At 37.9% G+C, this 12,988-nt stretch overlaps 1 protein-coding gene across 2 annotated transcripts in view; it reads right to left on the bottom strand.

Moving 5' to 3' along the window:
* UGGT1 (UDP-glucose glycoprotein glucosyltransferase 1) overlaps positions 1 to 12,988 on the bottom strand; it is a 117,764-nt gene that overhangs the window by 89,998 nt on the left and 14,778 nt on the right. For both annotated transcript variants that reach the window (XM_046018854.1, XM_046018856.1), the window contains exon 5: positions 2,911 to 3,023. In XM_046018854.1, coding sequence (XP_045874810.1) covers positions 2,911 to 3,023 — 113 coding nt within the window. The remainder of the gene's footprint in view (positions 1 to 2,910; positions 3,024 to 12,988) is intronic.

The raw sequence follows: 12,988 nt of genomic DNA, 5'->3' as shown, positions 1-12,988 counted from the left end.
ACCCCCCCTTAAAATTTCAAACTTAAAAACGGTCTTAAACATGGGGCACCTGAGTGGCTCTGTCAGTTAAGCAGCTGCCTTCGGCTTAGGTCAGGATCCCAGGGTCCTGGGATCAAGCCCCGTGTCAGGGTCCCTGCTCATCAGGGGAGTCTGCTTCTCCCTCTCCCTCTGCCCTGCTTGTGCTCTGTCTCTCTCAAATAAATAAATAAAATCTTGTTTAAAAAAAAGTTCTTAAACATTAAAAGCAGTACAAGATATAGCTATAGCAGCAATAATTCAAGTAAAGATTTTAAGCATCTTAATACAAAGAATATCAAAATCTGAAACAGTTTGCAGTTAGTAAGAATACTGTCAGATATGAATCTTACTTATTCATGACAAAAATAATAAAAGTATATAAACACCAACTATAAAACTGCAGACTTTGATTAATAATTGTTACCAATTCATAAAGATGAAAGCCAAAAAGAGGAAACCTATCCACATCTCACAACATTAAGACTTTAGTAAGTTTTCCTCCTATATAAGTAGATTACCCTTTTTAAAAACCAAAAAAAAAACAAAAAAAAGGAAAGAAAAAGATTTTTATCTATTTTTCGAAAGGGAAAGAGAATGTGAGCAGGGAGAGGGACAGAAAGAGAGGGAGAAAGAATCTCAAGCAGATCCCACACTGAGCACAGTGCCCGACACAAAGCTCAATCCCAGAACCCTGAGATCAGGACCTGAACTTAAATCAAAAGTCAGAGGCTTAAGTGACTATGCCATTCAAGCACCACTAAATAGATTATCCTTTCACCTGGAAACGTTAAGTACAAATAATGTGAAAAGACAGGATGACTTTAAGCATGTAACTTGTCAACCACAGAATCTCCCTCCTCTATTATTTTTACTACTATGATCTTCCTACTAAATGATTTAACATTTAAGTTTTCCTCCTGAATTTTAAAACTTCACCCTCAAAAAAATTCCCTAATAATGCCATCAAGATACTAATAGATCCTGGGGGCCTCAGTGGCTCAGTCAGTTGGGTGTCAAACTCTTGGTTTCTGCTCAGGTTGTGATCGCAGGGTTGTGAGATTAAGCCCCACATTGAACATGGAGCCTGCTGGGGGTTTTCTCTCTCCCTCTGTCCTTCCCAACTCACTCACTCTCTCAAAAAACGAAAACAAAAAAACAAAAAAACCTACAGGACATTCTTACATAGTTATCTTGCATGTATTAAAAATAATGAGGTACACCCACATATACTAATGGGAAGAACCTCCTATAAAAATAAACCTACATACCTGTATAAATTTATAACCACAGGAAAAAAAGTCTAAAACAATATGACAAACAATTAAAAATAGTTACCATCTCAGAAGAGGAAACACCATCGCTCTTTTCTTCATGAAGGTCTACAGTGTTGTTTTAACAAGTTAAGGAAAGAGGTTTTTTTGTTTTGTTTTGTTTTTTGTTTTTTTTGGAAAAAAATTTTTTTAAAGATTTTATTTATTTATTTGACAGACAGAGATCACAAGCAGGCAGAGAGGCAAGCAGAGAGAGAGGGTGAAGCAGGTTCCCCGCCGAGCAGAGAGCCCAATGCGGGGCTCGATCCCAGGACCCTGAGATCATGACCTGAGCCGAAGGCTCAACCCACTGAGCCACCTAGGCACCCCTGGAAAAAGTTTTTTTAATCCATTAATTATGTTTACCCCATGCCCCAAGGGAACAGCACTTTACCATGCAAGCCATTTTCGAATATCCATTCCTGAACCTGGAGATAGCTGGAACACATACCCCATTTTCTGGTTGTCATTCTGAGTAAAGGGCTCTCATGCCATTTAGTGAGCAGAAAACAAGTGCTGGGCAGATAATCTTACTAAAAAAGAACTACCCTGCCTAAAATGCTCTTCTGGTACAGCAGAGCAACACCACAGAGAGATCACTATTATCCTATTTATAATGGCCTTAGAGAGAAGGTACAATGCAGTTACTGCCACAGCCAGACAGCAACAAGCACCTGTTATTAGCTGTCCACCACAGGAAACCTACCATTAAGTAAAAAAGCCAGGGGCGCCTGGGTGGCTCAGTGGGTTAAAGCCTCTGCCTTTCGCTCGGGTCGTGGTCCCAGGGTCCTGGGATCGAGCCCCGCATCGGGCTCTCTGCTTGGCAGGGAGCCTGCTTCCTCTTCTCTCTGTCTCTGCCTGCCTCTCTCCCTACTTGTGATTTCTATCTGTCAAATAAATAAATAAAATCTTAAAAAAAAAAAAAAAAGCCAGCCCACTAATTACCAATTTAATAGTCAAATTAAGCTTGCAATTATCTTTTAAATAGCTTTTTTCTGAAACTAATAATACTCTGAAAGATCATTATCATCACTATCATTACTTCAGACACTGGCTTTAATACACAGGTATTCCTCCCCCCCACATAGGTATTCTTTATTAAGCTAATGACAAAGGCTCTCAGTCATTACTAAAGAGTAACAGTAATATTTAGTACTCTTATTATCTCCATTTCAAAATGAGACAGGGAAAGAAAGGTTAAATAATTTGCCTAAGTTTACAAAACTATTTTAAGTAATGGAGCTGGGATTCACCTAGTCAATATAGCTCCAGAATCCATACTCTAAGCAACTGTACCTACATACTACAAAACCTGTAAGAAAAATCCGATGATGGATTTGATATAGAAGAAAGCATAATGGGGTGCCTGGGTGGCTCAGTGGGTTAAAGCCTCTGCCTTCAGCTCGCTCAGGTCGTGATCCCAGGGTCCTGGGATCAGAGAGCCTGCTTCCTCCTCTCTCTCTGTCTGCTTCTCTGTCTACTTGTGATCTCTGTCAAATGAATAAATAAAATCTTTTTTTAAAAAAAAAAAGAAAGCATAATGCAATACATGATATTTAACATGAAGAAACACACAATCTACCTTTCAGATGCTGTGAGGAGAAGAGTCTCAAGGGTGTCAAAATCACAGGTCTTCTTTCCATGCACAGAAAAAAATGAATTACATCCTTCTGGTGGAGGCTCATCAGCTGCTATCTGCCATTTAAGACACAAGACATTCTTATAATGATCTCTAACTGAAGAGTAAGGACATAAATATTCCAATAGGTAATTAGATGGCAATGAAATAACATCAATAAAAGCAAAAATTAACATCTACTGAAGCCCCATGATGTGACAGGATGTAAGAGCTTTTATGTGTCACTGTTTCTTATGTATTATTTCATCTAGCTCCTCCCAATATCACCCGAAGAGGTGCGTGTTACCATCATCCCCAAAACAGAACTTTAAAATCTATCTTAGAAAAATAACAAAAGATGTCCAGGGTATACAGTATGTACCTTGAAGAAAACTAAGCTTACACAGTCCCTATTAAGTATACTAAGTCCATGTAAAAAACATAATTGCAAATTAACCTGAAACCCCTCTCTGAAATAGGAAGAATGACATAGTAACTGGACCTAAAAAGGAATATAGATGGAAGGTAAAATTATCTATGAAGCATAGTAAGACACTCCAGGGAAAGGCTGAATGAGACATGAGTTTATGTTTAAAGTGAAATGCATAAATGCCAATGCATAATGAGACAAGTCAAGCTGCAACTTTAATGAGAGGCACATTGAGAAGAGTGAGTATAATGAGATGAGAAAAGAAAGACTATAATGACAAGTACTGCAGTATGCACTGTCATTTATGTAATACATTAATATTAAGATGTCCTTTTCTACAAACATAAGAGAAATAATTCAGAGATGGAAAAATGGAAAGCTTGCCACGAAAAACTGACAGGAAAACTCTTCATTACATTCTTCATTTTTCTGTGAATTATTATAAAACTTACAACACAAAGAAAAGAAAGAATAGTATGATAAAGCCCATGTACCCATGACCCAGCTTCAATATTATCACATCATGGCCAATCTTACTTCATCCACCTTCCTGTCACACTCCAATGGATCATTTTGACACAAATCCCAAATAACATTTCATTTGTAATGTTTCAGTTTGTCTCAATAAAAGATAAGAGGTTTTTTTTAAATACCTATTACCACCCTTTTAAAATGTAACAAAATTGTGCATAGAATATAGGGCAACTGGCAATATGGTTTTTCAATCTTCCCAAGTTCCCTCATTAAAACAGAAGATTAAAACTGGATAGCAAATGGATCACATTATGGCAAACTGAATGGGAAAGAATATCCCTATGACACAAGACCTGCAGATATCAGATGCCATTGAGAAGGAAGGAGAGGGATGTTTAGTAACAGAGATTCTGATGATCCTCATAAAGAAAACCAAAGCGCCAACAGGTTTTCACTGTAAAGTATGGTGGGCCAATGTATTTGTTCCACTAGTACCAGGTGAGCACAAGGAGGCCCATGAAAAGGTTAAAGGGTTAGTTTAGCTGCTCTGAACTCTCAAAATCCACCAGCTAGTAGTACTTGCAAGGACAGGGCCCCACGGTAAGGAGAAACTGCTGAGGGTGCAATAAAACTTGGAAGAGCACAGGGATATAGAGACAACTAAAGAGAAAGTCCAATGAAAGGGCAGGAGGGGAATAAAGGAAATCCCAAAAACCATGCCACCATTTCTTTAAACCACCATACTTCTTTTTTTTTTCTTTTAAGATTTTATTTAGTCATTTAACAAAGAGAGAGAGACAAGCAGGGAGAGCTGCAGGCAGAGTGGGAAGGAGAAGCAAGCTCTCTGCTGAGACAGAGCAGGAGGTGGGACTTGATCCCAGGACCCCGGGATCACAACCTGAGTGGAAGGCAGCCACTTAACGAACTGAGCCACCCAGGCGTCCCCACCGTACTTCTTTTTAACACTACCTAAAATCAACAGAAGAGGGAGCCATGCCAACCTTTAAAAGAGAAGGAAAACCAATTTCACATCAAAAGGAGCAAAAAAGTCTCAATGTGAAATCCCACACAAAGCTAAGAGAGAAGGGGGTCAGAATAGAATAACATCTTTATTTTTTATAGATGAGAGCTGTACAAGAGAAATTTCAGCAACAACAGAAATCTTCGACATCTGCACTGTCCAATGAGGTAGCCACTTACCACAAGTGACCATCAAACACTTGAAATTCGGCTGATGCAAATGAAGAGCTAAATTTTTTACTTCATTTAATCTAAACTTATTTAAATTTAAACAGTCACACATGGCTACTGGCTACCATATTGGACAGCATAGCTAATCAAGCCATGTCAGAAAAACACAGCCAAAAACAGATGGAAATGTGAACTACTATTTCAAACAAGTTAAAATATATTAAGAAAATTACACTGACATAACGAAGAACCTAAGGCAGAATTAGAAAAACTCAGAAGTGAGGTGAAAGACTCAAGAGAAAAGAATCTGTAAAAGAAAAATCATTGCAAGGGATGCCTGGGTGACTTAGTCATTAAGCATCTGCCCCCGGTTCAGGATGTGATCCCAGGGTCCTCGGATCAAGCCCTGCACCGGCTCCCTGCTCAGCAGGAAGCCTGCTTCTCCCTCTCCCACTCCCCCTGCTTGTGTTCCTTCTATCGCTCTCTCTCTCTGTGTCAAATAAATAAAATCTTTAAAAAAAAAAAGAAAAGAAAAATCATTGCAGAAATTAAGACTAAACTAGAAGGGGCACAAAAACAAACATGAGAAGCAATGACTTAAAGAAACAGAAGATGGAAGGAGGAAATATTTAAAAATCATAAAGAAATAAAGAGAAAGGAATTCAGAGAAAGTGACAATGAAGCTAGGCAAAGAAAGTTCAACATGCAGAGAGATATTATACGAATTCCAAAACAAGGGACTAGAAAAAACTGTAAGTTTAAGAAACCATTCTTGAAATAAAAAATGATCTGAAACTCTATATTAGTACATATTGGGTATCTGAGAATACTGACCCAGAACAATCACTCTCCAATTTTTTCAACGTCATAATTCACTAGAATATAGTGTAAGCCATGTTAAAGAAAAAATTAATAATCCTTCAGTGGTCTAGACAAAAGGACCAAGAGACTTTAAGAGAAGGAAAACAAGATTATCATCCAACTTTCTCCAAGAAGACTTTAGGCTAAAAGAAAAAGAAATATGTTCAAGCCAAGGAAAGAAGATATAAAGCAAGGACTTTATATCTAACATATATAAGCATGCAAAACTGAGGAAATATTGTTCCCATGAGTCCCTCTTAAGGAATCTACCAGTAAGCAAGAGTCAGAAAAGCCAACTAACTAAAGACATGTGGCAAAAGGACTGCTGGTAACACCCTGTCATCTAACAGTAAAATTTACAAATCTTTGGGGTGCCTGGGTGGCTCAGTCATTGGGCATCTGCCTTTGGCTCGGGTCATGATCCCAGGGTCCTGGGATTGAGCTCCAAATCAGGGTCCCTGCTCAGCGAGAGGGCTGCTTCTCCCTCTCCCACTCCCCCTGCTTGTATTCCTGCTCTTGCTGTCTCTCTCTGTCAAATAAATAAATCTTAAAAAAAAATTTACAAGTCTTAGTGACAAAGAGAAAATCCTAAAAGCACCCTGGGACAAGAAGTCTGTTACATACAATGGTAAAAATATTAGATTGGCAGCAGACTTATCCACAGAGACCTGGCAGGCCAAAAAGAACTGGCATGATATACTCAGGGCACTAAATGAGAAAATCATGTAGCCAAGAATAATATATCCAGCTAGGCTATCATTGAAAATAGAAGGAGAGATGAAAAGCTTCCAAGACAAACAAAAACTGAAAGAATTTGCAAACACCAAACCAGCTCTACAGGAAATACTGAAAGGGGTCCTTTAAGCAAAGAGAGAGCCTAAAAGTAGTAGATCAGAAAGGAACAGATATATATACAGTAACAGTCACCTTATATATATATATATATGTATGTATATATATGTATGTATATGTATATATAGTATATACAGTAACAGTATATTATATACAGTATATTATATGCATATATATAATACATATAATATATTATATGTATATATTATATATACAGTAACAGTCACCTTACAGGCAATATAAAGGCACTAAATTCATATCTCTCAATAGTTACCCTGAATGTAAATGGGCTAAATGACCCAATCAAAAGACAGAGGGTATCAGAATAGATAAAAAAACAAAACCATCAATATGCTGCTTCCAAGAAACTCATTTTATACCCAAAGACACATCCAGATTTAAAATGAGGGGGTGGAAAACAATTTACCATGCTAATGGACATCAAAAGAAAGCTGGGGTAGCAATCCTTATATCAGATAAATTAGATTTTAAGCCAAAAACTATAATAAGAGGTGAGGAAGGATACTATATCATACTCAAAGGGTCTGTCGAACAAGAAGATCTAACAATTTTAAATATCTATGCCCCTAACATGGGAGCAGCCAACTATATAAACCAATTAATAACAAAATCAAAGAAACACATCCACAATAACACAATAATAGTAGGGGACTTTAACACTCCCCTCACTGAAATGGACAGATCATCCAAGCAAATGATCAACAAGGAAATAAAGGCCTTAAATGACACACTGGATCAGATGGACATAACAGATATATTCAGAACATTCCATCCCAAAACAACACAATACACATTCTTCTCTCATGCACATGGAACATTCTGCAGAATAGATCATATCCTGGGTCACAAATCAGGTCTCAACCAGTACCAAAAGACTAGGATCATTCCCTGAATATTTTCAGACCACAATGCTCTGAAGATAGAACTCAATCACAGGAGGAAAGTTGGAAAGAACTCAAATATATGGAGACTAAAGAGCATCCTACTAAAGAATGAATGGGTCAACCAGGAAATTAAAGAATTGAAAAAATTCAAGGAAAAATATGATAATGAAAGCACAACTGTTCAAAATCTGTGGAACACAGCAAAGGCAATCCTGAGAGGAAAATATATAGCGATACAAGCCTTTCTCAAGAAACAAGAAAGGTCTCAAATGCACAACCTAACCCTACACCTGAAGGAGCTGGACAAAGAACAGCAAAGAAAGCCTAAACCCAGGAGAATAGAAATCATAAAGGTCAGAGCAGAAATCAATGAAAAAGAAACCAAAAGAACAGTAGAACAAAACAATGAAACTAGGAGCTGGTTCTTCGAAAGAATTCGTAAGATTGATAAACCCCTGGCCAGATTTATCAAAAAGAAAAGAGAAAGGACCCAAATAAATAAAATCACGAATGAAAGAGGAGAGGTCACAACCTATAAGATAACAAGGAATAAACCTAACCAAAGAGGCAAAGAAACTGTACTCAGAAAACTATAAAGTACTCATGAAAGAAATTGAGGAAGACAAAGAAATGGAAAATGTTCCATGCTCATGGATTGGAAGAACAAATATTGTGAAAATGTCTATGCTACCTAAAGTAATCTACACATTTAACCCAATCCCTATCAAAATATCATCCTTTTTTTTCAAATAAATGGAACAAATAATCCAAAAATTTATATAGAACCAGAAAAGACCTCAAATAGCCAGAGGAATGGTGAAAAAGAAAGCCAAAGTTGGTGGCATCACAATTCCAGACTTCAAGCTTTATTACAAAGCTGTCATCATCAAGACAGTATGGTACTGGCACAAAAACAGACACATAGATCAATGGAACAGAACAGAGAGCCCAGAAATGGACCCTCCACTCTATGGTCAACTAATCTTCGACAAAGCAGGAAAGAATGTCCAACAGGAAAAACGTCTCTTCAACAAATGATGCTGGGAAAATTGGACAGCCACATGCAGAAAAATGAAACTGGACCATTTCCTTACACCACACACAAAAATAGGCTCCAAATGGATGAAAGACCTCAATGTGAGAAAGGAATCCATCAAAATCCTTGAGGAGAACACAGGCAGCAACCTCTTTGACATCAGCCACAGCAACTTCTTCCTAGAAACATCCCCAAAGGCAAGGGAAGCAACGGCAAAAATGAACTATTGGGATTTCATCAAGATCAAAAGTTTTTGCACAGCAAAAGAAACAGTCAACAAAACCAAAAGACAACTGACAGAATGGGAGAAGATATTTGCAAACGACATATCAGATAAAGGGCAATATCCAAAATCTATAAAGAACTTATCAAACTCAACACCCAAAGAACAAATAATCCAATCAAGAAATGGGCAGAGGACATGAACAGACATTTCTGCAAAGAAGACATCCAGATGGCCAACAGACACATGAAAAAGTGCTCCACGTCACTCGGCATCAGGGAAATACAAATCAAAACCATAATGAGATACCACCTCACGCCAGTCAGAATGGCTAAACTTAACAAGTCAGGGAATGACAGATGCCGGCGAGGATGTAGAGAAAGGGGAACCCTCCTACATTGTTGGTGGGAATGCAAGCTGGTGCAACCACTCTGGAAAACAGCATGGAGGTTCCTCAAAAAGTTGAAAACAGAGCTACCCTATGACCCAGCGACTGCACTACTGGGTATTTACCCTAAAGATACAAACGTAGTGATCCGAAGGGGCACATGCAACCAAATGTTTATAGCAGCAATATCCACAATAGCCAAACTATGGAAAGAACCTACATGTCCATCAACAGATGAATGAATAAAGAAGATGTGATATATTCATCAAATGAAACGAAATCTTGCCATTGCAACGATGTGGATGGAACTAGAGGGTATTATGCTTAGCGAAATAAGTCAATCAGAGAAAGACAGTTATCATATGATGTCCCTGATACGAGGAACTTGAGAGGCAAAGTGGGGGGTTTGGGGGGTAGGGAAGGAAAAAATGAAACAAGATGGGACTGGGAGGGAGACAAGCCATAAGAGACTCTTAATCTCACAAAACAAACTGAGGGTTGCAGGGGGGAGGGGGGTAGGGAGAGGGTGGATGAGTTATGGACACTGGGGAGGTTATGTGCTATGGTGAGTGCTGTGAACTGTGTAAGCCTGTACCCCTGGGGCTAATAATACGTTATATGTTAATTAAAAAAAATAAAAATAAATCATGCAAGTTAAAAAAAAAAGGACTGGTGGTGAGCATTAAAGATATAATTTATAGAACTAAGATGGAATGAGGGTTGAAGGGGAGAGTATAATATGAAACTTCTATGCTCTAGGTTAGAATATATTCATTTTTTTAAATGGGGGAAAGGAAAATGGGGATCACTAAGCCAAAAGAAAAATTTTTAATTTTTTATAAAAACGTAATTGTGGAGGCACCTGGGTGGCTCAGTCAGTCTGACTCTTGATCACAGCTCAGGTCTTGACCTCAGTTCAAGCCCCACACTAGGCTCTGTACTAGGCGTGGGGCTTACTTACAAAAAGGAAGAAAAGAAGGAAGAAAAAGAAAGGAAGAAAAAATGTAATTGTGGAAATGGTAGGACTACTGTTATTAAGGTTACTATGTATGTAACATGGATAAAACAAACAAGTAAACCACAAGATAGTCTAATTCTACCATCCCTTATAACCTTGAGAACCAATATTCTCAGTGTGGAAGAAAACACCTATAGCTGTAACAAAGTAGTCCTTAATTTGAATTGGAAATATAAGTATGAACTCATGAAGCATTTCATCTTTACATAACTCTATTTTGCCTTTAGATATACAAGTAGTCACTTCCTACCTCTACCCATTTAAAAGTCCTAAATACAATGACCAACCCATTGCAGTGAGTATCCCTAGTGTCTAGATTATCCTCTTAAAATACCATTCCTACCAAAAGAAAACAACAAGCAAACAAAAAATTTTAATGAGCCTCCTAGAGAAATAGCAGATCTCAAATCTATGGCCAGAGACATACAAGATAAATCTGAAACTACTTACCATACTCAGAGAGCAAGGAAGCAATCAAAGACTACAAGAATTACATCAAAAGAACTCAGTAGAATACTCACTTTGTTTTCCACAGTTAGTACAAAGCTCAGTGATCAAAACAGTATAGTACTTTCACAAGTAAAGACATATCAACCAATGGAGTAAAAAGCCCAGAAGTAAACCCTCATACATGCACTCAACTGATTTTCAACAAGGGTGCCAAGACTGATCGACAGAAAAAGGACAGTCCCTCAATAAATGACGCTGGGAAAACTAGATATCTACAGGCAAAAGAATAAAGATGAACTCTTACTCTATAGTATATACAAAAATAAATTCCAAATGGATCAAAGACCTAACTTGAGAGCTAATATGGTAACCATAGAACTCTTAGAAGAAAACATAGGGGTAAAGTTTCATGACATTGGATTTGGTTATGACTTCTTGGATACAACACCAAAAGCACAGGCAACAAAAGCAAAAAATAAGATAAAACAGCTTCATCAAAATTTAAAAATTTTGTGTATCAATGGACACTGTTCAATGGACACTTGAACAATGTCCATTGATACACAACAGTGAAAAGGCAACCACAGAACATGAGAAAATATTTGAAAAGTATATATTTGATAAATGATTAAAAGCCAGAGTATATAAAAAACTCCTACAACAGGGGAGCCTGGTTGGCTCAGTGGGTTAAAGCCTCTGCCTTCGGCTCAGGTCATGATCCCAGGGTCCTGGTTTCGAGCCCCACATCGGGCTCTCTGCTTGGCAGGGAGCCTGCTTCCCCCTCTCTCTCTGCCTGCCTCTCTGCCTACTTGTGATCTCTGTCTGTCAAATAAATAATTTAAAAATCTTAAAAAAAAAAAAAAACTCCTATGACAACAACAAAAATCAATCCACCTGAAAAATGGGTAACAACAAATAAAGGACAAATCTCCAAAGAAGATACATAGATGGCCAATAAATACATGACAAAATGCTCCACATTGCTGGTCATTAAGGAAATGAAAATCAAAACCACGAGACATCACTTCCCACCCAAGAGGACAGCCATTATCAAAAAACAGAAAATAACTCGAGTGCTGGGAAGTATGTGGAAAAAGTGAAATCCTGATACATTACTGGTGGGAATATAAAATGGTACAGCTGCTGTGGAAACAGTTTGGTAATTCCTTAAAATGTTAAGTACAGAATTGCCACATGATCCATGAATTACACTCTTCTGTATACACCCAAAAGAACTGAAAACAGAGACTCAACCAGACAATCATAAACCAATACTTCAAGCAGCATTATTCACAATAGCCAAAGGAAGAAACAATCCAAATGCCCAATAACAGATGAATGGAGAAATCAAATGTGTTATATACATCCAATGGAATATCATTCAGTTATAAAAAGAAATTAAATTCTGATACATGGTACAACATGGATGAACTTTAAAAACATTATGCTATGAGAAATAAGCCAGACACAAAAGAACAAACACTGTACGATTCCACTTAAATGAGGTATCTAAAATGGGCAAACTCAGAGATAGAAAATAGAATGGTGGTTACCAGCCAAGGGGGAGAGGGTAAGGGGGGGATGTGAAGTTATTATTTGAGGAGTATAAAGTTTTAGTTTTGCAAGATGAAAGGAATTCTGAAGATGAATGGTGGTGATGCTTGCATAACAATAAGAATGTCCTAAATACCATCATACTGCACATTTAAATCAATGCCCAAGATGATAAATCTTACTTTACCTATATTTTCTCACAAAAAAAAAAAAGTTGAAAAAAAAAACTAAATGGTTAAAGTAAAAGGATGCTAGTGAACCAAACTCATTCAAAAACCTGGTAAATAGGGGCGCCTGGGTGGCTCAGTGGGTTAAGCCGCTGCCTTTGGCTCAGGTCATGATCTCAGGGTCCTGGGACTGAGTCCCCCATCGGGCTCTCTGCTCAGCAGGGAGCCTGCTTTCCTCTCTCTCTCTCTCTCTCTCTCTCTCTCTCTCTGCCTGCCTCTCTGCCTACTTGTGATCTCTCTGTGTCAAATAAATAAATAAAATCTTAAAACAAAACAAAAAAAAAAAAACCTGGTAAATAGCAGCAAAGACTGAAGCATGTATTCTGCCTTCCCCACATGAATACCACCAGGTGAGGGTATGTACAACAACAAAAAAAGAATGAGAGTCACCACTTTACATCCCACAAAGAATTAATGGATTAAGCATAGAGCA

This window comes from Meles meles, chromosome 9 (genome assembly GCF_922984935.1).
Source record: "Meles meles chromosome 9, mMelMel3.1 paternal haplotype, whole genome shotgun sequence".
NCBI classification, from domain to species: Eukaryota; Metazoa; Chordata; class Mammalia; order Carnivora; family Mustelidae; genus Meles; species Meles meles.
Note: the sequence above shows the minus strand (reverse complement) of the source record. Positions and strands in the feature narration are given on the sequence as shown.